General features: G+C 39.1%; 1 protein-coding gene across 2 annotated transcripts in view; it reads left to right on the top strand.

The window, feature by feature from the left end:
- The window catches only part of ROS1 (ROS proto-oncogene 1, receptor tyrosine kinase), a gene marked incomplete at its 5' end in the record, with an annotated part of 68,700 nt that overhangs the window by 26,574 nt on the left and 17,111 nt on the right, over positions 1–25,015 (top strand). For both annotated transcript variants that reach the window (XM_079297875.1, XM_079297874.1), the window contains 21 exons: positions 269–431; positions 1,195–1,457; positions 2,262–2,325; positions 2,976–3,178; positions 3,639–3,850; positions 4,249–4,532; positions 5,410–5,586; positions 7,400–7,617; positions 8,045–8,186; positions 11,747–11,979; positions 12,803–12,979; positions 13,990–14,164; positions 14,635–14,752; positions 16,757–16,944; positions 17,562–17,651; positions 18,319–18,454; positions 18,865–19,027; positions 19,297–19,361; positions 22,030–22,159; positions 23,143–23,240; positions 24,512–24,715. In XM_079297875.1, the coding sequence (XP_079154001.1) occupies positions 269–431; positions 1,195–1,457; positions 2,262–2,325; positions 2,976–3,178; positions 3,639–3,850; positions 4,249–4,532; positions 5,410–5,586; positions 7,400–7,617; positions 8,045–8,186; positions 11,747–11,979; positions 12,803–12,979; positions 13,990–14,164; positions 14,635–14,752; positions 16,757–16,944; positions 17,562–17,651; positions 18,319–18,454; positions 18,865–19,027; positions 19,297–19,361; positions 22,030–22,159; positions 23,143–23,240; positions 24,512–24,715 (3,503 nt within the window). The remainder of the gene's footprint in view (positions 1–268; positions 432–1,194; positions 1,458–2,261; positions 2,326–2,975; positions 3,179–3,638; positions 3,851–4,248; positions 4,533–5,409; positions 5,587–7,399; positions 7,618–8,044; positions 8,187–11,746; positions 11,980–12,802; positions 12,980–13,989; positions 14,165–14,634; positions 14,753–16,756; positions 16,945–17,561; positions 17,652–18,318; positions 18,455–18,864; positions 19,028–19,296; positions 19,362–22,029; positions 22,160–23,142; positions 23,241–24,511; positions 24,716–25,015) is intronic.

Genomic DNA, 25,015 nt, shown 5'->3' with positions numbered 1-25,015 from the left:
CAGCCTTTGCCTGAATGTGAAATCTAGCTTTTGTCCCTCTTCAGTGCATTTGGCAAGCTTTGCTTTAAATTTAAAGGACTGATTGCTGGCACATTGCTGCACATCACTACAGTGCCACAGGAGCTGGTGACACAGTGCCCACTCACGGGAAGAGAAGCTGTGTTTTGAATTAGGTGACCAGTTTGGTGAGGGAATTTTGGAAAACTGGAGGCCTTTGGAGTAGGAAGAAAGACTTGCTTTATTTTGTTCTGTTTAATTTCATTTGCAGTCTCTGGAGGGTGAAGGATGCCTTCACCCCCATAATCTGACAGTGCCATCCTACCGAGTGGATTGGCTGGAACCATTTGCACTCTTTGATTTCACTGTCACTCCATACACATACTGGGGCAAGGCACCGACGACATCTGTATCCCTTCGAGCCCCTGAAGGAGGTACTAACATTTTACATCCTGTTCTTCATGTGTAATGGGTACTGGGAGCAGCTCAATGTCAGCAAGTGAAACCCTGGCAAAGGGTGAGCAGCTTTCAGAGCTACTCAGATGCAGGCAGAGTTGCAAGGACATGTTTCTGAGTATCTTTGGTGATCATCTATTGCATCCATTAATGCAAACAGTTGAAGTAATTGAATTCAGAACAGAAAATGCAGGACAATATATCCATTGTGTGCCTGTAACTACTAGCAAGAAAGAGAAATTGAATTCATTAAAATGAACACAAAAGGCTGCATGCAATATCTTAACCACTTAGCAGATTTTTAATAAATGTTACACACATTTTGCTCTTGCTTCGGTGTTTATTTTTGCTCTTATGCATGTCAAAATTGAGTTAGCTAAAATGTAGCATTGTGTGACTGAAGCACTGAGAAAGCTTATGAGGTGCAGTAGATTTTGAAGTGAATAGGAAAGGGGATAGAATACGCTCTGTGTTGTGAAAATTTTTACAGCCCCATAGTTACATTCAGGACTTGGCTAAATGGATATGCCCCAATCTCAGTCCAGGAGTGCATTCTTTTTCCTGTTTATACAGTTCTTTCTTTTGGTTAGGCAAGTTAAAATCAGATAGCCTTACATTAATGAAAAACAGAAAGCAATTACCATTAAGCTTTAGATAATCTGTAGAGTTAGTTATGAGGTTGGGTGAGTGTTTTAACAGGAGTATTTTGTTCTGTGTATTTTATCTTTATTTTTTATACAGTTCCTTCAGCCCCTAAGAACCCTAGAATATATGTGTTACAAAATAACCTACAAGGAAGTGATGGGAGGGTCCTTGTGGAGTTCAGGTGGGACAGACCTGAAAGGGACAATGGAATATTAACACAGTTCAAGGTTTACTATCAGCTATTGAATCAGAGCAGCTCTGCTGGCACTTCCATGGAGTGGACTGAAAGCAATGTTAAACCCATCCAGATGCAGTTTTCTCTCAAGGACGTGCTTCCCAGCCTCACAGTGAGGTTTCAGGTATGAAAAATTACTAAGCTTGTCTCATGCTAGATGTTATCTGTGCAGTCTGATGTGTTTGCCTGGGAGATGGTTTTTTGGCTTGGGGCAAGATCTTGTTGCTTCTGCTTGTAGAACTGCTGATTTGCTAACTCACCCATGGATACCTGGCTTAACCTCTCTGTGTATCATGTTGTTCACTAAATGGTGAAACCCAAAATAAGCTTTTCTAGAGGTTTCCCCAAGCTACTTCTAAAAACTGTGAGTTGAACACAGATTCAACTGATCTGGTGGAGAGTGACAGGTCCTTTGAACAGAGCCACAGTTTGAGAAATGCAAACACTCATGTGGCTTCCATGGAAAGAGACTTCCAGTCTCAAAACTGATCAAGAAGTCATATTTTCATTGGGATAAAAGTTTTGGAACAGACAGAATGTGTGCTTGAAAGACAATTTAAAAGCATGAGAGCATGTAATACACAGATACTGATAGGGGAGAAGGCCATGTTGGTTGCAAGGTCAACAAATAGTAGGAATTGTTCCAGGCTGGGGAAGGTAACAAAAAGACTGCCTGGAGTTCTTTCAGCTCTGTTGGATGCAGCATGGATTGTGAATCTCTGAGCCAATGCTTAAAATTCTCTTCATAGCCATGGATCCAGCTTGAATGTAGCCTTTGAACTGACCAGCACTGCCTCGTGTCAAACAGAGCACACACTTATACTCCTAGATGAGCAGACAGGGGTTTTGTCTCAATTGACTCTACAGGCTCTCAAATGCAGTCATTTGTGCTGTTACTTAACAGGACTATCAATCTCCTGTCCCACAGGTGCAGGCCTTCACCTCTGTAGGTCCAGGACCTCTGTCTGATATGGCAGAGAGGAATTCATCAGGTATGGATGATTTAGTTACCATCTCATGGTTTGAGTGCAGTAGCTGGTGAAAATAACAGTACAAGAGTTTGGTAATCTGATAAACAGCCCCCAACATTTTATGTGACATACAGCAGACACAATGGACGAAATGGTTACATCCTCTGATATGAAAGATTGACACATACCTTATCATTGGACAAAATTTTGGGCATTTCAAGCTTTTCCTCAAAACTATGCTAAATTAACTCTTTTGTGCAGTTCCAGGCTAGCATGGTACAGTAGGTTTTCACCTGCAATCTGTATACTGCTAGAGATGATCATATATTTCTAATTAGGTGGTCAAAGTTAACTAGGAGAGTTAGAGATCCACTAGAGATCATAGGCTATTTCTAGTTTGGCTGTTAAAGGTAACTAAATGAGCAAATCTATTTTACTATGCTTAAATTTGTTAGGCAAGCATTCTCAATGCCACTGAAAATGTCTTAGTAGTTTGAATGTGATGACAAGAGGGCATCTCATTACTTTATTTATTTACTGAGGCATGCAAACAAGTACAATAAGTTCACACTCATCAATTATTCATATCTCGTACTTGCTTTCTTTTTAACAACTGTGATTATCTAGGATGGGGTTTTTTTGTTAATTCTGCTGTGCCCTTTTCCTTCCAGATCTTTTCCCTATCCCAACCCTAATAACTATTTCTGCCAGCAAGTTGTTTCTTGCCAACATAGACAGTGGTCAGACCATATGGGAACTTTCAGCAAAGACTAATGTAAAGGACATCTGTTATACTGCTAATGATGACAAAGCATACTATATCACTGGTGATTCTCTTTTTGTTCTGAATGTACAGAATGCTTCAATGTTTCAGGTATTCCTTTGTTTACTCCCTTACTTGAGAGAATCTAGGAAAATGATCATTACATGACCATTATTGCCATTATTTTATGGCCAACTGTTTTTGAAGCAGTAAAAATGACCAGAGTATGCAATTGTTAAAGTTGTACTGTAATACTGACATCTTCTTTGTTGATATTTTATCAGATGTTTAATTTAAAACTAATACTAGTAAATACAAGAAATTTGTATTTTGTATCACATTTAATTTAATTGAATTTACTTCATTCTAATTTCAAGTATATGGAAACAACAATTGATATTTGTGAAGCAATAATTTTGACTTGTCTAAAAATATTGCCAATCTATGACACATCTTTGTATTTTGACTTCTACTTCCCAAGCAGACATTTTTCTTTCCAAAATGAGGTGGTTTTCACAATATTTTAACATCAGGTTGGAAAATTCTGTCCTTTTTTATTTTTTTTCTTAAGTTTTTCAAAGATGCATATCTTCACAATGTCACAGCCATCACAGTTGACTGGATTGCAAGACATCTCTTTGTTGCCCTGAAAACATCACAGGATGTAACTCAAATATTTGTTATTGATCTTGAGCTCAAGAAAAAATCTCTAACAGCCTTGAACATACAGCTGGGCAAAAGTAATTCTACTGTATCATCTCTGTTGTCATATCCTTTCTTAAGGTAATGCACTAATACCACTAATAATGTTTTTAAAGCAAATTTTAGACATGATTTTCATTAAAACTTGAACTGTTAAAGACCAAAAAGGACTTTTTATTGTAGATGAGTCTTGGAATTATGCAAATCTCAGAAATTTTTGGATATAGTACTACTTAAGAGCTGCTACCTGAGCTTGGATGTACCTAATTTCAAAAAGATTTCTGTGTTTGAGTAAAGATTTCAAATTATGCTTAAATACTGGTAAGTTCTTCTATATGGATAATGCAAGTGAAAGTCAGCCCCAGGCAACAATTTTTTTACAGTAACCATTTTATCCAGAATAGCCAGTTACTGTGTCAGACTAGGATTGCATTTAGGTTGAGGTTTTTCTCCTGAAAGCAATGCGTTTTCTTTGGCAGCCGCTTGTACTGGATGGAAGAGCTTGACAATGGCAGCCACATGTTTTATTATGATATTCTGAACAGCACCGTGCACCACATCCTGGGACAAGGACTGGTAGAAAAACAGAGGAGGAACTGCACCTGTAATGTCACAGAAGCAGAGATAGGAAGACCTATGAGTGTAGATTTGTCTGACTCCAAAAATCCCCAGCTGCTTTTTATCAGAGGAAGAGATGAAATATGGGCCTCAGATGTGGATGGTTGCCACTGCTGGAGGATTATCAAAATTCCAAATATTCAAGGTCTGAGTGTCTTTTATTTTTCTAGGTAGCTTGTGATTCTTGCTGTCTCTCACTTCAAGCAACATTCATTTCAGAAAAAAGCATTCATGAAGCACTTTGTTTATAAAACTGATTGATCTACAGTCAATATCTACAGAATGTTTGTGTTATGTGTTTCCAGTTGTGTACCCTGCCCATACAAACTAGGAGAAAGAGCAGTGTGAAGATGCTTACTAATGCAAGTGTGTATTCTAGTAAGATGTAAAAGACATGTTATGGCCTCAAGTGCTACTTGTCATTATATTTCACTTAGAATATTAACATATTTGCCAGGGTTTCATATTAGCTACACCTATTGCAGTTTATCTCAATGAAGAGATAAAATAACTTATGCCTGAAAATGGCTTTGCAGACTTCATCATTGGAGAAGGTACTTTCCACAGATAGGGTCTTGTATGGCAAATTCTCCATGGTTTACTTCTTGTGATAATAACACTTGGTTGTTCAGTTTTCAGGAGGCATGCTGGTAAAGCTGTTCTGTTGTTCCTGAGAGATGGCATATCATGGTGGTTTTCATCTTGGAAAAAAATAAGCAAAATATCTTTAGACAGCTCTTGCTTTCGTATTTTATTTGTTGTTTTTGTTAATTGAATAGCAGTTCCCATAATTATGGGTAATTAAACACCTTCAGATCTACACCTGCAAACTGTAATAACAATGTCTCAGCTTCATGACACCCACTGGAAAATATCAGAAATCTCAAGGGGCAGTCTTTGAGGATACAGTATGTCCAAGATACCTATATGGCCTCACTGTGAATTCAAGCATCTTCCTGCTCCTGTAAACTCATCTGCTCAGGGTTGTCTATAAAACTTATTTATACAGTGTTTTCCTACAGGTAATAAAATTGGCAGCTTGACTGTAGATAAGAAATTTATATACTGGACCACTGAAACAAAGGAATACACAGAAATTTGGCTAGCAAATAAAGAAAGCAGAAGACACTTTCTTCACAAGAGAGCAAATCATACGCTGAAAATCTTAGCTTACAGTTCAGCAGCACAATCATATCCAGGTAGGGGGGATCTGGGTTGTTTTGTGAACATAACCAATTTCTTTGAGAGCATGTATTTAAGTTTCAGATTGTGCTATATGTGTATTTATGTAAAGTATGCTTCATGGATTTGAGCATTTGAACATTGCTTCAACAATTCGCACATTTAGAAAAGGATGAATATAAGGACTGGTCTTGTGTTGGATACAATGGAAGCTCCTGATGATGAATATTGCCTCTGTTTGTTAATGCCAAACTTTGCCTATTTGCGAAGTTGTGTCAGAAAAGGTGGTGCACATTGCAGCACAGAAAAAGAACAAATATATTCCACAGTGTTGTAGCAAGAGTTAGATAATGATCCCTGTTATGACACAGATTTCTGAGTTTATTCACAGGTATGTAAAACTAAAACAAGTCTGTCCTTCCAAAGAAAAAGAGAAAAGAACTCTGCTTCATAAAGTGATTTATAATGAAATACTCAAGAGACAATTATTGGTTACATTGCAGTAGACCCAGGCTTCACTTAGAACTCCTAATATTTTTAACAAACCATTGTAGAATGGTAATGAAAGAAATAAAATGTTAGTTTTAATAGAAAATTAGGATTCATGGTACCTACAGAGATTATCATTGTACATGCAGAGGTTTAGAACAGTGACTACCATGATGAATACATTCAAAATAATTCTTGAACTCCAATTTTGCATAAAAAAGCTGGCAAATATACAAATGAATATTTTAACAAAATGAACTTATTTGGAATAAAAAAATTCACATTCTTTTGGGTAGCTGGTACAGTCATGCCTGCCTGCAGCTGCTCTGACCAATGCTCAGGCTATTCTTGCCAACACTTTGGGCGTGTTTGTTCTCATGAGATTTGTGTGGTCTTGGCATTGATGCAGGAGCCTGGTTTGGCCCTGGTACAGAATGTGCCAATCCTTTTCCACAGGGACAGGGTTTCCTGCAAGAGCCCCAGGCTTAGCTGGTGCAGAAAGGGAAGAACCAAATTTCAGTCCAAATGGATTATTTTTACTCAGAGATCCCCACAGAGATTTTCTAACTTACAATGACTACTGAAAATATATTTGGAGGAATATGCATGAACCTGACTTTGGCAGGAATGGCAGGGTTGCTCACTTTGGGAGAAAAAACTTGACTATGAGGTCATTTATTGTGGCCTAAGGGCAAGCACTGGTTCTTGTACCTTCTTCCCTGTGCACATGCCTAAATTTCTTCCTTCTTAGCAGGAACCCGTTTAATAGATTTATAATTTGTTTTTGAAAGTACATCAACTGGTAAGGAATTTTCTTTTGTTACTTTTCAGTAACTGTCAGTGTAATTTTCTATTGTTTTCTCCCTCCAGACTCCTTTTCTACCTCCCAAATTTGTCTTTCATTATCTGTTGTTATGTTACACATCAAAAGCTGTTTGGAAAAAAGCGCAGATAACATTTAATTGCTAGAGAAAGGCAATGTCTATTCAGCATATCTGTTTTACCTGTAACAGGCAAGTTCGGGCTCATCAATATGTATTGCCCTGACAACACAGCAACTACAATTTGCATTTCCATCTTCTACTTCAAGAAGAACCTAAATTCTTTATTAAAGTTGTATCTTATAAAAGATAAATGAGAGTTTCTTTGAGGAGCACTATTTTTGTGTCCATGAAAGTAATCAAAGTGTGTTCAGGTGTAATTTTCTTCTGCTTCTCTTTGTGAAAGCCGAAAGAATACTTTGTAGTTATTCTTTCTCATATCACTGGTGGTGGAATCCCATGCAAGTTTGGATTGGTCCAGTCATAATTCTAATTTTTAATCTTTTGATGTCTTTCCTAGATAAAAGATGCCTGACACTCATGCCAGACACAGAGAAACCTACTATCCTTGCTAAGACTAACACCAGTTTTACACTGAGCTTGCCATCTGTCACACCACAGCAGCCATGCCCTGGCATATCCCAGCCTACGCCAACGTACCTGGTATTTTCCAGACAAACCACCAACATCTGCAGGAGCTCAAGACAATGTGTGTCTGCTCCACAGCAAACAACACTGGTATGGCTGCTTCACACAGAAATGCATGTGATACCATCTACAAACAGGGAATGTGATATCCCTTCTAGTGTTTTTTCGAACCATTCTGTAGCATTCTGTCAGTGATTTTTTCCATTTCTATATCCCATCAGTAACTGTCCTTTCCCTATGGTATTTGGTGAATGGTAGATTCCTTAGTTTTCCTTTGAGCAAGTACCTCCCTACTTTTTGGCTTGTTTGTTTTTTTGCTATCTGCTTTCTTTTCTGTAGGGAACTATTACTGAAACTGTGATTCTAACTAATTTTTTTTTTTAACACTAAAGCATATTACTAAGCAAAACCACCACTGTATTACTTTTTAAACACACATTTCATTGACAGATGATTGGGTTAACATATGACTCACTTTTCTAAGAATGCATGTTTATTTTCTGATTCTGACTTACAGGAATATCAGGGTCCTATTGCTGTCTTAGAGAACCTACAGCCATTTTCGAGTTATGCCATACAAGTTGCAGCAAAAAACTACTATTCAGATGAGGGAGTGCTGCCTGTGGGAGAAGGCACAGTTGGCACAACTCTATATGGAGGTTTGTTTCATACTTTATTCTGATTTTCAGCAAAGTTCTCATCTCAGTTAGAGAAAGGTGTATGCAAGTTTGGGTTGTAAATCAGAAAGCAGACAGATAGTCTGCTTAAAATATAATCTGTGTAGAACTTTGCAAGGTTTTGGCAAGTAAAACCTTGATGAATTTTTAAGTTTAATTCAATATATTTGTATATATTCTTTAATGCTTTGGCTTACTGGCTTCCTAAGAAAAGATAAATTACGGTTAAAAGTGACTAAACAGTTGCAGTTTCTGCCTTGGACCACATCTTTAAATAAGTTGTATTTGAATGTATGTGTGATTACACAGGTTTAAATATCTGTGTTATGCATTCATTCAGCATTAAGATTTTTTTTCTTTGGCTTGATGTCATTCTCATAATTGCTGTTTCTAAGGGTAATGCAGATTAGTTTTGTCCCTGCTTCACTCTACCTGTTTGCAGGTGTAGGGCAGCTGCTGTGCCAGTTTTCTTAAAGCTCTTGACATCTTCCAGAAAGAGAAAGATCATGCTAAACGTGCATGCTATGCTTTTGCACCTGTTGCAACCAACCCAACCCAACAGAACTACCTTGCTCAGCACTTTTTGTAGTTTTGCATGTGTAATTTTGTACATGCACACTTATCTTTATGAGGACCAGACTTTGTGCTCCTCTTCAGATAACTTTTTCAATGCTGTTGTTGGACTCCCTTCCTGAAAACATGGAAAGCCATTATGAGAGGTAATTATACCCCATAGTATACACAGTGCTTGCTCTTCTGTTGTGCCAGCTTTGCTCTGTTGTGCCTGGTGTCACCAGCCAGTGACAGCTTGATCTTCACCTGCAAAGTCATCAGGCACCTCTCTCAATCCCTAAGTCAGAGACTCAGAATTGTAGCCAAGTCTACCTGACAGCATATCTGTGTTTTGCTGAAGGACTGGGGAGGTTGTACCTAGGGTTGTACCTTGGTGTTGAAATCCCTGGGATGTGGGAATCCTGTGGTCCCCATCTTCATTAGTTTTATTGCCTGGGTCTCATCCTGCAGAGTTGAAGCAGTTCTTTTGTTGAGGGAGGGAAGGGTTGTGAAACTGAGAGGCACAGCAGCCCTTGGCCCTTGGGCACAGGCTCCCTCAGCCCTGGCTGTGGCTGGCACACAGCCCTGCAGGCTGCACAGCTGGGCCTGTGGATATTGCTGTGACATGCAGTGAGGGAGCCACAGCAGGACTCCTAAGGTTTTCTCTTACCTCCTTTTACCTCTCCTTGGATTTTGGCTGCTTCAGAAGTTGATGGAATAACTGGAATTGAAGTACAGACAGCCACCACTGTGTTTTTCTTACTTTCCTCCATGTCTCTTTCCCCTAGTGATCAGCTGTGCCCAAGAAAACATTTTATCTAGAATACCTGGCAACAAGTACACACCAGGAGTCATGATTTTCTCTTTTCTTTCCTTAAGGATATACTCTGTGATTTCTTTAAATATTCATTCATAGAATAATCAGTCTCTCTTTTTGCCACCATTGTCCAGAGGAGAGCATCACCAGTGAGCCACCAGTGGCTGCTCTTATCATTCCCTGTTTTTTGTCCTGGGAGCAGTCACATCTTTCCCCTTAAAAACTCTTTTGTTTAAGGTGAACTTCTTTTCATCTTTCAAACAAAGTGAAATGAGGTGTAGGCATACTGCCACCCTTCTTGAGGAATCCAGACATGCTCTACTTTGAAAGTTCCCTAGTTCAACTCGGCTGGGTTTTTTTCTCTTAACAGTCAGATCCTTTAGCATCTGCACCATCAAGCAAATAGCTTCCATCCTATGTGGATCTCAATATTGTGAGCCAGTCTCTTCTACCATGCCTGCAGTGAGAGGACTGGAGGCAGTGGTCTTGTCTGAGATGGGAGATTCAGATTAGATATCAGAAAAAATGTAAGCACTGTTTGGGCTGTCAGAAAAACAAACAAAACTCCTCACAACACCCAACAATTCTAGCCTTCTACCAGTAGATCTCAATTCTTTGCATGAGATTCCACACCTGTAACTAAAAAATTGTGTGACACATTTATTGAATAACATTAAATACTGTTGGGATGTGGCAAGAATTGACACAATTACTTTTTCTGTGGTAAGCTGTGCCATCCTGCAGCAATGAAACATAAAGGTGGCATATGAAATGGGAGACTGGATTGCTCCACTCGAACAGAATTTTTTAGTCTCATGTTAAAATGAAACATGAAACTCAAATCAGGCTTCTCTCGTTGGGACAAAATGAAAAATCTGGATGAAAATCAAGTCTAAAACAAAAAGCAAACCAAACCAACAAAAAGCCCTCACCCCACCCCAGCCTACAAACCCCAAGTATTTTGAATAGGTATTTGTATCAGCATTCAGAGCTTTACACAATTTGTTGAAAAACTTCCAGCCAGCTGTAAATAGAAGGTATATGTGTCCTGACACTTATGCTCTCAATTTCATGAATGTAACTGCCAGTTTAAATTGTAATCAGATGCTGCTAGAGCCTCTTGAAGTGTGTACACTATTTAACACCTCTGAAGCTGTGTGAATTCTCTCTGCCTTTTTCTCAATTCTCTAATGAAGTGAAAGAAGCTTGGAATAATTTGTGCTTTCCATCAAATAGCAAGATAGAGGGAATGAAAAAAGAGCAAGACAATTAATGCATTGCTCTTGCCACAGAGTGTCACTCTTACTCCACATATATTTTATGTGGAGCTAGACAAATGAGACATTTGTCTTCTTTCCCAGTCTAATTTCTGTATATTTCATCAAATAATCTGTAGTCTTGCTACTAGGATATGAATTAAAACATATGGAGTTTTGATATGTTGGGAACATAAATAGTGTAATGACTTGTCAACTTTTTGCCTTTTTCTATTGGACAGCTCAATAGGAAAGAGACTTTTTTTATGCAGAGTAGGGACATGCCATATACCATTACAAAGTCTGTGATCTTAAAGCTTCAAAGGAAGGGTTGATTTTTCCAGAACAATTAGTAAGTAACCAGCTGGTACAGACATTTGACCAGCAACCCAGTTTCTTCCTTACACAGCTCAGTCAGACCCTGTATTTCTGAGAAAAATTGTAAATGATGGGAAATAATGCTTAGTTTTGGAATTTTTTTCCCTCATAAGTTTCTGTTCAAGAAAAGACTTTCCAATTGGAATAGTGCACAGGTATTTTTTTTCTGTGCATATTCAAGTAGGGACCATATTAAACTCACATCTGACACTGATTAGGAAACTAAGAGGGAACAGGAATTCAGTGATATGGCTGTAAATGTAGAGGTATAGGACAGCAGCTGTCTTCCTGTTGTTGTTCAGTTTTTTAGGGATTTTTGTTTGCTTGTGTATTAGGATAGTCAAGAAGATAGCAAAAACTCTCTCAAAATACTTTGAACATGTCTGCAGCTGACTGACTGTACCGAATATGAGTTTTATATATGTAGAAATTCAGTCCTGTGAATTAATCATGTTAATATGCTTATATCCTTTTTTTTTTCCCTTGGTGACATTTCTTGACTTCTTTAAAAGGGACATTAATTTTTCTTTCTGTTTCAGTACCAGAGGCAGTTGACACTATTGAAGCACTAGTTGTGTCTGACACCACCATCAACATATCTTGGAGTGAACCTCTGAAGCCAAATGGACCTCTGGAATCCATCCGCTATCAAATCTCTGTCAATTTATTGCCTCCTGTCCCAGCGACACCTTTGAGAAAAAGGGAATTTTCAAATGGGATGCTTGCCTGGTCTGTCAGTGGCCTCCAACCTGGAACAAATAACTCATTCAAGGTAAAATTGCAAGTCGTTTTACCAGTTTGTTCAGCCTGCAATCTTTAGGTTGCTCTTCTGCAAAGTGGACAAATAAAAGCGTGCAATGTGGATTCATAAGAGACAAATGTACTGCTTCTCCCTCTACAGATGAAGGCTTAAAAAAACCAGTAAATTATGTATCTGGACAGCAGGTCTTTGATCAGAGCGACATTTTCAAAAGTAACCAAGTAAACATGTTGTCTGCAGAATGTGCACTGGGTATCAAAAATAGAGTGATTTACACAGTTGGGAGAATATTCAGATGGTGTCAGGAGGGGATCTCTAGGTCCTAATTTGATTTGGGGATTTTGCTAATGATTTGGATAATATAATGGGGAATGTATATACACACACATACCTAAATACCTGTATATATGTATATGCAAGTATGCATACCTAACATAGGTCATATTTGCCTGTGGCTTAGTGAAAAGCAATGTGTTAAGGCACTTCTTGACTTTGTGATTCTGTGGTTCTAAAACACTGCCTAATATGTGATGTAACATCTGCATGTGCAAGAACGTGTGGTATTTAAGAAAGATCTAGAAAGATCTCATAGATCTCATTCTGAGATGAGAAACTGAGAAGAGTCTCTGAGGAAACATACTCCTGGACATGAACTTTCAGCCTGAAGGTATATAACCTTGCAGCTGTGAGGAACTCAATCTTTCTACACCTGTATCTCTGTTGCCTGAATGCTGTCTTGTTTGAAATGTTAGTCTTCCAAACCCTTGGTGTTGCTAAAGCAAAGCTGCCTTTCCAGCTGCTCTGCCATTGTCCAGTTCATCCATTGCCTTCCTAGGTTCTTGTTTTTCATCCTGATGAGAACTGGTTTTCTGAAAGTGTCCCTGTCATTGCAAAAACGTTTGAGACTCCAGCTGCACCTATCAACATAGTCCCCAGAAATACCAGTTTCCAGCTAGAGTGGAGCGCTCCCCTGCACATCAATGAAACCAGCTTCTGGTTTGAGCTGCGTAAGGTAAAAATACCTCCAAGTTTTGGGGTGGGTTTTTCAGATCAGAGAAACTTTAACCTATTTTATCCTAGTAAGCAGGACAGGGTGGGTGGCAGGATGTACATGGCAAGTCTCAGTGGATAATTTGAGCATGGTGATGTCAGTCTTAGCTGCTCAGCAGGGGCAGGATGGAGTCAGCATTTGCCAGGAACAAGGAGGAGTGCAGCTGTAGCATTTAGTGCTCCATAGTGCCAAAGGACATCCTGGATGACCTCACCAGAATTCCTTCTGAGTCTCCTGTTTCAGCAGTCCTATCCCTGTTTCCTCACTGCCCTGCCCCAAATGGGTTTGCAGTTGCAAATCCTACGTCTGCCCTGCACAAGGAAAAGAATAAAAGAGTTTTCAGCTATAAATATTAGCTACCACCTAGTATCTGGATTTTATTTTCCTGTGATAGAGGTTAGGAGAAAATGCCAGAGAGAAAATCAGATCCAAGGAGTAAGAAGTAAGCGCTGCAGTGAGAGCAGCATGCATGGAAACTTCAGACTTCAACACCTGAACCACTGGGCACAGAAAAAGTCATGTCCTAAACTGGATCGTGCAGACTCTTTATATAAAGAATCAGATTCAATAGACCTACACCAAACATTTCACTGCCCTAAAATAAATGTCACATCACAATTCCATTAACCCACCTTCTTCCAATTGCATCATGGCAAGCTGAACTCATGGGCACGTCACGATGATCCAGAAATATAAGGGGAAGGCTCCTTTTGGCTGTGTAAAGCAGGCACTTAATCTGTTGTTCTTTGTTACTGCCAAGACTTGTAGGTCTCCTGAAAACAAAGAAGAAAATTAGGGTTTGTGTCCTTGGTCTCTGAGAGGACAAAGTCCCATGGTCGAAAGAGCACCTGCGTCAGATTTCCACTATGATATTAAGAGGTGGCAAAGTAGTTAATCTACCCAGGAATAGAACTGTGACACACTTGCAGCAGAGCAAGAAAGTTGACCATAATGATATTCTATTTCTCTAGTGGCCAACAAAAAGTGACTGGTTTTCTCCTGCAAACACTACATGCACAGGAAACCTTGTTTACACGTGCAACCTCACTGGAACTCTTCCTTGGACCAACTACTTTGTAAGAGTAACAGTAGTTTATGTTACAGGAGTGAAAAGCACTTCCTCTTCAACAAGCTTTAAAACTTCAGGTAAGCACATAGTGCAGGACAACAAGATTTTAATATTCTTTGCAGGATGTGAATATTAAATGTAATATTTTCAAAAATTTAACAGACAATTTTCTTATACTAAGACCCAATAGTTCTGTGTGTTTGAAGAATGAATGACATAATACCATACCTTCAGAAGTAATAGGGGGAAAGAAATGAGGTTCATTTCCAAGTGGAGCAGAGGAAAGAGTCAGGGGAACTGAAATAAATGCCTGTAATGCAAGTGAACTCATTACTGGTGAAAGGCTGGGAGTAAAACTTTTGGAGTTTATCCATCACAAAGAGAAGGCCAAGGATTCATTCTCTATGAGGATTATTAATATAGATCCTCCTTCCTTTTGTATGTTTGAACACCCATGTGCACATGAGATTTTTCTCTGTGCCTGTTGGCCCTTTGTCATCTACAAACACATTTTAAGTGTTTTGCTTCTTCCCCTGTTTGGCTTAAGCTGGAGTTCCCGGTAAGCCAGGAGTTCCTAAAAGAGCAGAAGACTCCAAAAACTCTCTACAGTGGGAAAAGGCTGATGACAATGGAAGCAAACTGATCTACTACATCTTAGAAAGCAGGTAAGCAATGCATGAAGCACTCTTCCCATAGGCAGCAACCCAGAACAAATCTGGGTGTGCAGGGCTTTTCAGGTGGGCTCCAATGGGAAGAATGAAATATATATGATGCAAAAGGCCCTTCCTATTGGGATTTCTTTCTTAAATAATTCAAGTACCCATAATTTCCAGAAATTATGGAAATCACAGAAGTAAAATAAACACTAACAACATTTCCAGAGCAATCTTGAAATACAATTACATATTTGGATCCGTGCCAGTGAATTGAAGATTTAGAGATAATTTCAAATCACAAGTCTCAACTTACGTGTAGTATGTATTTTTGGCTAAAATGTATGTATAAATCTATTAGTGTTCAAAGGACTCAAAGAAGGTGTTGTAATATTGCCAGAAATAAAGTATTCCCACCTACGGGGGATGACTGTGTAATTTTTAAAATGCTCTGTCATCAAATACCAATTGCCTGGGCTATTGATGTCACAGTAGAGTGCCAGCTCACTCTTACTGCTGCACTGGCATTGGAAGGGTTCATTGGGAGGGTTAGAGTATATTGCTGTGGGCAGTGGCTTTGAACTTATAATTTTTTGACCATGACTCTGGAGAGATTTCTTTAAAGCAGTCAGTGCAATGTTTAATTCATACATTATTTTAAAATTAGGGGAGTCCATCTTCTGAAATATTCCAGTGATTGTTTGAAGTCATTACTGATGGAGGGAAGCAGTTTTCTAAACTCAGCCATTATTTCTTTCAATATGCTTTTGAAAGCTAAGGACAGACAGCACTCTGGAGCTGGAAATGCTTTATCTCTATAATTTCTCACCCAGACATATTTTGCTGGTGCTGTAAGCTTCCTACAGTTCTGTGAGCATGCAGGAGCACTGATCTGCGTGCTCTGAGAAAACAGTAATTTTGATATGCCAGGAGCCAATCTGTAGCTGACTTGCTACAGATAGGTAAGGAAAGGTCAGTCCCTTGGTCTCTGCCAGGGCTGTGCATTTGCTGCTCTATTCTCCAGTCTCCAGCTCCTTATGTAACTCTGGAACTGTAAAGCATCACTGAGGTGGTCTTCTAATGAAATAAACTTTTCTCTTGCAGTTTGAGCATACACATGCTGATGTTTTTGACTGAATTTCACATCAAGTAGAAAAATATTAGGTCAGTTGCATGGCATTCTAGAAAATGTTTGCCTAGCCCTTTTAAGTAAACATTTTTCATACAACTCTAGTGGCAACATGTACACACCAAGGGCATGAATATATAGTTTTCCCATGTCTTTCTGGTTTAGAAGTGTTTGGCCCTTTTTCTTCATTAAAGTGTGTTGGGAGAATGAGTGACTTGCTCATGAAGGTCATTTCACATGATGTATTATGGTGTTGTGTGACATGAAATGATATTTCAGATATGGCCTTTCAAGTTTAAGTACATGCTCTTCTTTCGGTTGGTGAATAATCAGCTCTGAATTTATTGTGAGCAATCAATCTCAGGGGAGGGAAGAAATACAACCAGCAGTCAGCAGATACTACGGGAAAGTGGCTAGCTAAAGAATGGTATCTTCACTGCCAATGACTTGCTTCCTATTTAGCTTGTGAAACCTGATGCACAGGACACACTGAATTACTCTGGGTCTGGAAGAGCAAAAAGCTCTAACACAGTAGAAAAAAATATTTTTTTCTTCCAGAAAGCCAAATAAGAACATTTTGAAATCATGGCTTTGCAGCATATACTGATACATGTGAATCAGGCATATATGGAACAGCTTTTTGTGTCTAAATTGTTTTAGTATTTAATTTCCAATGCCAAGATAAAGATGTTTGGTTCCTAGCACTGCTGAAATGGCATGGCACCATTTTCTTCTGTGTAGCTGAAAGCCCAAGACCTGACTGAGTTTTATGCAGGCAGAGAAATGCTGTGAAAACCATGAAACTGAAGCCAATAAAGGGGTGGGGGTGAAGCAAACTGCCCTGATGGCATCAATGGCATTCCTGTGCTGTGCTGTGCATGTTGCAGGAAACAGTCTGGCAACAGCAGTGATATGAAGTCTACATGGGAGGTGGTTTACAATGGTTCCTGTGACAGTATTTGCACGTGGAAGGCCAAGAACTTAGAAGGAACTTTTCAGTTCAGAGCAGCAGCTGCAAATATGCTGGGACTTGGTGAATTCAGTGACATTAGCATGGATATAATTTTGAGTGAAGGTATGTCTTGTACTTCTGTATTCTGTTAATATTTTTTCTGTTATTCTAAATAGTCATAACAATTTAGGAACAGAGACTGACTATTTCAATAACAATATTCCTGCAAAGATAAAGTAATGTCTCTAATAGGTAATAAGTAGTGATGTTTATATGGTGGTGTCCACTCCTAGTGCTTATCCAGGCTCTTTTGCTCAGAACAATGGGCCTGAAAAGGACTTCTGCTCATTTATACCACTTTGTCTCTGTGGCTCTGCCACTCTGCTTTATGATGTGATTCTTGAAAAAAGACAAGATATCAGAATCGCTTCTTGCCTTCAGCCAGAATGTTAGACTTACACTTCGTGTGTGCTTTTGGAAATCCCACCTTGAGTAGTCAAACAGTTCAGCATTTTCTTTTTCTGCATATACATTATGTCACAGGAATGGCCCTGTGTCTGGGGGAGAAGGATTAGTCTGACCAAATGCACCTCCACATACAGCCTACAAGAGAGCTTTGTGCAGTGGATGACTTTCACATAGCAGGCAGCTGAAGGGTTATCTCAGGTGTGCTCCACTCCCTGGGATTGACATTGCATGCATACACAGTAATTAAGCAAATTTCCCTTTCTCTTTAACAGATAGTGTGATCTCCATAGGCACCATCATCGCCATTGCTTCTGTGATTGGAGTTGTGCTGTGTTTGGCTGTGGTCATGCTATTAGGTTTTGGTATGTGATTGAATTTTTTGTTTACCCTTGGTTTTTCAGGCCTTAGTGAAAAGCAGTTGATGTATGGGAAATTATTGCCCTCCAGATTTAGGGAAATGCTCCCTCCCTGGGATAGGAGCTGGCAGGAATTTGTATATTCCCATTCTTTGAGGCCCTAGAGATAGCTAATTATATTTTTGGTCAAGTACAGGATAGAAATTTACTCCATCCCCAGGCATTTATTTCTGTTGAATTCTGGCAGGGAGAGCACAGGAATGCTTAAGGAACTCTAATGCTTGTATGTATCCTTATAAAAATTTGCACCTTAAAATTCTCAAGTTTATTCACCCGAAGGGTCCCATTGTCTTTCTCTTAAGCTTGATCCCTGAAGAAAGGATGTAATGATTACCCTGAGATGCAAATATCCACATCATGGTCCTGTCCTCTCAATCCTCATCCATTCCCTGAGGTTTTGTCACACACAGAAATGGATACCTGACTCAGTTGCCAGCTCAATGAGCAGTTGTCTGTGTTCTGTGGGAAAGAAATGGCCAGATGGAAATGACTTGCTAACATGAGCTGTTGTGGGGTGATGTTGAAACACATAGCATAAAACCTGTATACTTTCAATGTGCTCACTGGGATGCTCTCAGAGTGAAACATCTAATGGTCTCCTTTTCTATTCCAGTATGGAAGCAAAGATTGAAATCTAGAAAACCAACCTTGCCTGGACAGATAGTGTTTATCAAGGAAGATAAAGAACTAGCTCAACTCAGGGGAATGGCTGAGACAGTGGGACTAGCCAATGCCTGTTATGCTGTACGGTATGTCCTCAGAGAAATGTATTTTCAGGGTAACAACATCTAAGAGGTCTTCTCTGGACCAGTTTTCATCAGGGCACTCATCCCTGAAACTCAAGGTAGAGAGTTAAGAGCAGCATGTTTGCTGCAGGGCAGGTCTGCTCCAAAGCATGCCCTGCCACATTTCCCCTCTGGCACACAGCCCAGCCTGGATTGCCCCCAGCCCATCCTTCATGTCACTCTGGCAAGAAACACAAGTGTACAGGAAAGGAAGAAGACCTGGTGTTTTCCAGTAACTTTCAATACATCCAGGCCTCACCTGAGCTCCCCTTAAATATACTTGATGACATAAATTGTACCAGCTTCATTTGAATTTTGATAGAATTTCAGACATCCTTAGGTATGAATAAGTGACTACTGTTGCTGTTTTGTAGCACTCTTCCTTCTCAAGCAGAGATTGAATCCCTGCCAGCTTTCCCTCGGGACAAACTCAACTTGCACAAATTGTTAGGAAGTGGAGCATTTGGAGAGGTGTATGAAGGGACTGCAGTAGATATCCTGGCAGATGGAAGTGGAGAATCCAAAGTAGCAGTCAAGGTAATCAGAGCGGTGTTTTTCTCTGGCAACAGGATGGGATGGACAGAGAGATCTGTCTCAGAGATTTTACCTGAGAAATGGGTTTTGGGATGATCTGGGTATTTCCTTGCAGTGTTTCTTGCAAATCTCTTTAAGTTCAGCCTTGTAATGGTTTCTGGAAAACAGTGTGTATTTAAGGCCACATCTATGTCTGATTGTTTTGCTTAAGTGCCATGTGATAACAGTGATGATGACCAAATGTTGCTGCACTTCTGCTTTCTGTTGAGCAGACTTTGAAGAAGGGTGCGACAGACCAGGAGAAGAGCGAATTCTTGAAGGAGGCACACTTGATGAGGTAGGGACTGCTTTGTCCCTGGGCACTCTTCAAAGCTGACACCATCTGAGTGTGGTGGCTTTCCACAGGAATGAAAGCAGCACTTTCCCCTAGACAGATTATTGTGGCATTTTGGGGGTGTTCTCGTGTTCCTGCCAAACAAGTAAATCACTGCTTATTAATATAATGGAACTAAAGGTATAATCTGATAGGCAAAATTTAGGACTGTGAGTTCAATATGCTCATATCATGGATTTATTTGGGGTTGTACTGGTGCATTTCAGTGGTTTTGCTCCCCTAAACCAAAGACAATTGGTCAGAATTTGGCTAATTGCATTTTACTGAAAGAAACAAATCAGAACAAACTGATACCTAAAGTTTTAATTTAAAATATTTTTTAAAAACGTGCCACTAGGGGCTGCCACATACCCCTCCTATAGAGATGGTGTTATATTATGCATCTGTCACCAGTGCAAGAATTTCACATAACAAGTTTTGTGTTTCAGCTGGAAATCTTGTTTTCTAGAGTGTCCCTGAAACAAATTCAACTGAAGGTTTCGACTGGTAGTATAAGAATGAGAGTGAAATTTAGTTTTCAGATGCACTTTTGCACTTCTTTGACTTTTATTTCAGGCATGCAGAAGTAGAAGCAATTTTTTAAAAATGAAGGATTTATTTCTGCATAGAAAATGTGGCGTTATTAAACTGGAAATTGATTTTCACAACATTCAAAATTATTTTGTTGTTACACACTTAAAAGATTTATTTTGCATTTTTTGTCTTTTATGACACACTGTAACTGAATGAGGTAAAAGGCTTGTTAAAACCAAAATTCAGCCATGTTATTAAAGTACAAATAATTGAAAAAGAGTAAGAGTTGTGTGTAAACTCCTTATAATCCATCTTCAGTCTACACATAGCACTCATAAACACAGTTAAGATCTTTTATCTGTGTAGTATGGAAATGATGAGCCCATAGTAATATGAACCCATAGTTAAAGCTTCTGAGGCTCTGCCAGTTCTTGTGGCAGATAATAATCCAAACCCAGAAATCCTGGAAGAGTGTATAATTGAAAATTTTTTCCATTTCAATGTAAACATTGACATAGCCCCATAAGTACACCAATACAGATGAATCAGAAATTAAGAGAATGGATAAGTTTAAGTTATATATTATATTAGTTATATTATTTATATTATATAATCCCTAGAGTAATTAAAAACACCAGCAACAGCAGCAACATGACAAAAACAACAATAATAATAATGTATATTTTATATTATATATATTTTTTATATTATGTGAATATTTCATTTTTAATATTAAAAAGTAACTATTGAATTCCATCATGGAGGGTTTAATGATTTTACTTGATGTTCATCTGTAAGGTCTCATAAATGATACCAAGAGTAGAAAGGAGAAATAAGTGCATCTGAGTGCTTGCAAACAGGTAAGGTGCATAAGATGCAAGTTGTAAGATATGTAAGAGCAACTTTTATTTTGCTTGCCTTTTTGGATGCCCATTAAAATTTGGCTTGCAATGTTATGCAGGCTGACTGAGTTAAGCCAGACATATTTGTTCCTTTTTTTTGCTATGCAGCAAAGGGAAAATTGAGTTGCCTCTATTTCAAAGTGCTGGTTATTGGTGAGTCATTAGTGTGGAAATACATGTAGGAAATTCTTGTGTCTGTCCCATCCCTCGGGAAGTAAGGAATGACAGTTCAGTGGAGAAAGGTCTGCATTGGGTGCAAAGGAAAGTGCCAGGTGTTCTTTCCCCTCTTTTTGTTCCTGCAAGTGCCAAAGTTGGTCTGATTGAGAGGTATGTGCTAGGGGGGAACTGTCAAATTCTAAATCACACTTTTTACAAGAGTCTTTGCCCACACCTGAGATTAGGTCAATTGAAAGAGATTAGAGGGAAAATGTCCCTTTCTTGTTTGTTTACACTGCTGCATTTGACAGCATCTTGGACACCATCAATTCTCCCAGTAGAGTCAAATTTCTCTGACTGCTTGTGCAAGTGCCTTCACACAGCATAAGAGTGGAAAACCATATTCTAACACAAGTGAAGTGATTGGAAAAACACAGGCATTGACAGAGGCAATAAATATTCTTCATTCTTTGAAGAATACCTGCAGTATTGACAGTACTGATTGCTCTGTGGTAACCCCCGTTTTAGACACACACAAACAGCTGCTAGTGTACATAGAAGTATTCCTCATATGTATTTTGTTCCCCTTGCAAATGTAAAAAACTGTCCTGTCTGAACTGTGAAAATAATATATTGCACCTTGTGCTTTTACTTTTATTTCTCTGGAATATAGTAGTAAAAATACTCTATTAAAACAATGTAGATGTCTTTAATATACAAGTGACGAGTCATCTTATTCCAAGAAGAAGTTGTCATTTGGCCACTTTGCTTCCTGGAAATACGATGAGGTGTGCTTTTTAATATGTGTGTATGTATTAGAGTGCCTGTCAAACACAGTGTAAGCTTTGGAAGGATGTCCCTGAACTCTACCCATGACTGAGCAAATCCAGGCACTGAGAGCTACTGAATCATATTGTTCATAGAAGCAGGATTGTAAAGGCCAAACTTCTCATTCATTGTTTGCAACTATAAACACTCTGTTAGCTATCAACCTACTGGATTTCTCATACGTAATCTTACAGTTGTTTCCTTCTGTTTAGCAAATTTGATCATCCCCACATTCTGAAGTTACTTGGTGTGTGTCTATTAAATGAACCTCAGTATCTTATACTGGAGCTGATGGAGGGAGGAGATCTACTGAGCTATTTACGAGGAGCCAGAAGGAAAAGGGTAAAAACCATGAGAATTATATTTTTAACCTGCAACTGCCCCCAGTTTCTCAGTTTTTTCCCTTTCTAAAAGTCCAGTCTAAAGCTGACGTTCAGCTGTTTCTGTACTTACAAGATCTGACCTGGCTTTCCTTAACACCCTGGGTTTTCACTGTTCAATGCTGACCTTGCAATCAGTGATGCTGTGAAGAAGATTGAATGTCATTAGATCACTGACCAAAATTTTAATTTCACTCATGAGATTTCAATCTGCTGGATTTCTCCCTGCAAAAATCATAAACAGTCCTTTTGAAAGTGGTAATAAATAATGATGGTCATATATGTGGTCTATTAGGAATCATAGAGAGTTTTTTTTCTCTTTGAATAACAGTGTGAGAGGCATAGTCCAAGCATTTAAGAATATACTGTCCCTGTGCCTGTGTCTTCAAATTCCTTAGAAAGAAAGAAAATAATAAAGAATAAACAACTTCAAGTACATTTTTCTCCAGTTAGTGTGCGGATTATAAATATGGATCATATATCTGGAGGTCAAAATGAAATTTTGTAACATTATAGCAGTTGTATAGCTCATTTACATAGTCAGATCAAATCCATAGTCTTTGTTGAATTCTACTGAAGTGCATATATACGTGTTTTACTAGCAAAATATATCACATTGATCAATACAGCAGCAAACAAACCTGATCTGATAGTGGGAGTTCTTCCACAACTCTGAAAGCCCTAGGATATTTTGAGCTGCAAATCAAACAGGACATGTTCACCTTCCTCACAGTGCAGTGATTTGGCAATTTACCCTCCTTTGAATTAGCATTCACACGATTGACATACAGAGATTTTGCACCTGGGCTTTGACTCTTTTGGAAAAATCCTGTATATTTCAAATGGAGAAATACATTTCAATGAAGAAATCTTGCATGGGGAGTTTGTCATTCTGAGTTAGTAAAGCTGGAAGAAATAGCTAACTTCTGTCTTTGTTTCTTGTAGCTCCAGAGCCCTTTACTGAGAGTCACAGACCTCCTGGATATATGTTTGGATGTTTGCAAAGGCTGTGTCTATTTAGAGAAAATGCATTTTATACACAGGTACAGAACTAACTTCCTTAGTCTTCCCAGGGTTTACCCACAGTATTGGGAGACTCATTATCTTACCCAGGAAAAAATGTCTAGAAAGATGTCACAATGTAGCATGACAGATTTTTTTTCCTGGAATGAAAATCTAAGTCTATGCTTTTCTGCTATATATTATTCACAGTTCTCTCCCAAAATGGTGGGCTAATCTAAGATCTCAACCAAGGACTTCCTGCACCCTAGGCAAGTGTCCTGGTTTGAAGGACAGGTGCCTGCCAATAAAGGCAGAAGCTTCTCTTTGAAATGGAGACTGTAAACCCCCTTCCTCCAAACTGTTATTATAATTTTGAAATTAAGGGGCTCTCAGGCAAAGATAGGGGAATTAGGAATAACAATTCTTTAGTGGGAAAATTAAAATAGAAATACAGTATTACAAAAGAACAATTTCAAACCTGACAGAGTCAGAATACAGCCTGACACCCTGTCAGTCAGGGTGTTGGTAGCAGTCCCAATAAATGCTGGCTGCAGTCCCCCTGCAGTGTCAGGTGTGGTTCAGTTTAAGCATTGCTCCTGTAGAAGGGTGCAATTTTCCTCTGAAGGTCCAGGGATGATGTGGAACGGTATGGTTTTCCTCTGGAATCCAGTGGAAAGAAGATATCTTGCTGTCCAAAATCTCAGTTTTTTATGTAGGTAGGAAAGGCTTGGCTCCTCCCCCAGCTGGAGCACCTCCCAGTGGGATGATGTAATTTTATCAGTCACACAGTGGGACTGAATGGCCCAGCAGCAGTTGATATCTTCCTGGAGGGAGGATGGGTTGTGGAAAAGATAAAGATGATTGCTTTACCCTGTCTCAATGACCCATTAGCAGATGGTATGTGCCACAGAGATAAGGAAGTCACTACCCCACCCAGCTTCAATAGATGGTGATAGAATACACATTTCTGGCCACATCAGCCCAACACAGTCTGCCTAATGGGTAGCTTTACAGGGCACAGAGCCAAATTTTCTCAGAGAGATACAGGGAAATGATGAGACAGACACAATTTACAGCAAAGGAAATCAGATAATATTGTTCACAACATCCTAGATCAATCACTGAAACAGGTTGTCCAAAGGGCTGTGTCTCCAGTCTTGAAGATATGCCAAACTCAACTGGGGTGAGACTCTAAATTATCTGATCCAACCTTGAGGCTGGCACTGCCAGAGAATGTTGAGCCAGGTCACTTCAAGACCTGAGTTTTTCTGCAATGCTAACTCCATCCTCTTTTCTCTGCCTTACAAATCAGGGACTTGGCTGCTCGCAACTGCCTTGTGTCTGAGAAGGAGTATGGGCGCTCGTCCCGGATAGTGAAGATCGGTGACTTTGGGCTTGCCAGAGATGTCTACAAAAACGATTATTACAGAAAAAGAGGAGAAGGTCTACTCCCTGTCAGATGGATGGCTCCTGAAAGCCTTATTGATGGTGTTTTTACAAGTCGCTCTGATGTCTGGTGAGTTAGAGCAGCCACACAGCTGTGGGGATAATAACACTAAATTCTACAGCAGGAAAATACTGGTTTAGAGGAGGAATTACAGAATTGTATATTGTCATCTCTAATAATTTTTAGGCTGGGGCAGTTTTTCCTCTTTAAATTTGTGAAATTTTAAGGATCTAATGAAATATTTGATACCACAACAGTATATTTTATGGATTTCTTTATGCTTTGAGGTCTTTGGATTTTGGCTGGAAGGAAATAATATCACTCAAACAATTTTATGGTTGTACCAGGCCCACAACGTGGTTTTTGCTT

This window comes from Erithacus rubecula (genome assembly GCF_903797595.1).
Source record: "Erithacus rubecula genome assembly, chromosome: 2".
Lineage (NCBI taxonomy): Eukaryota > Metazoa > Chordata > Aves > Passeriformes > Muscicapidae > Erithacus > Erithacus rubecula.
Note: the sequence above shows the minus strand (reverse complement) of the source record. Positions and strands in the feature narration are given on the sequence as shown.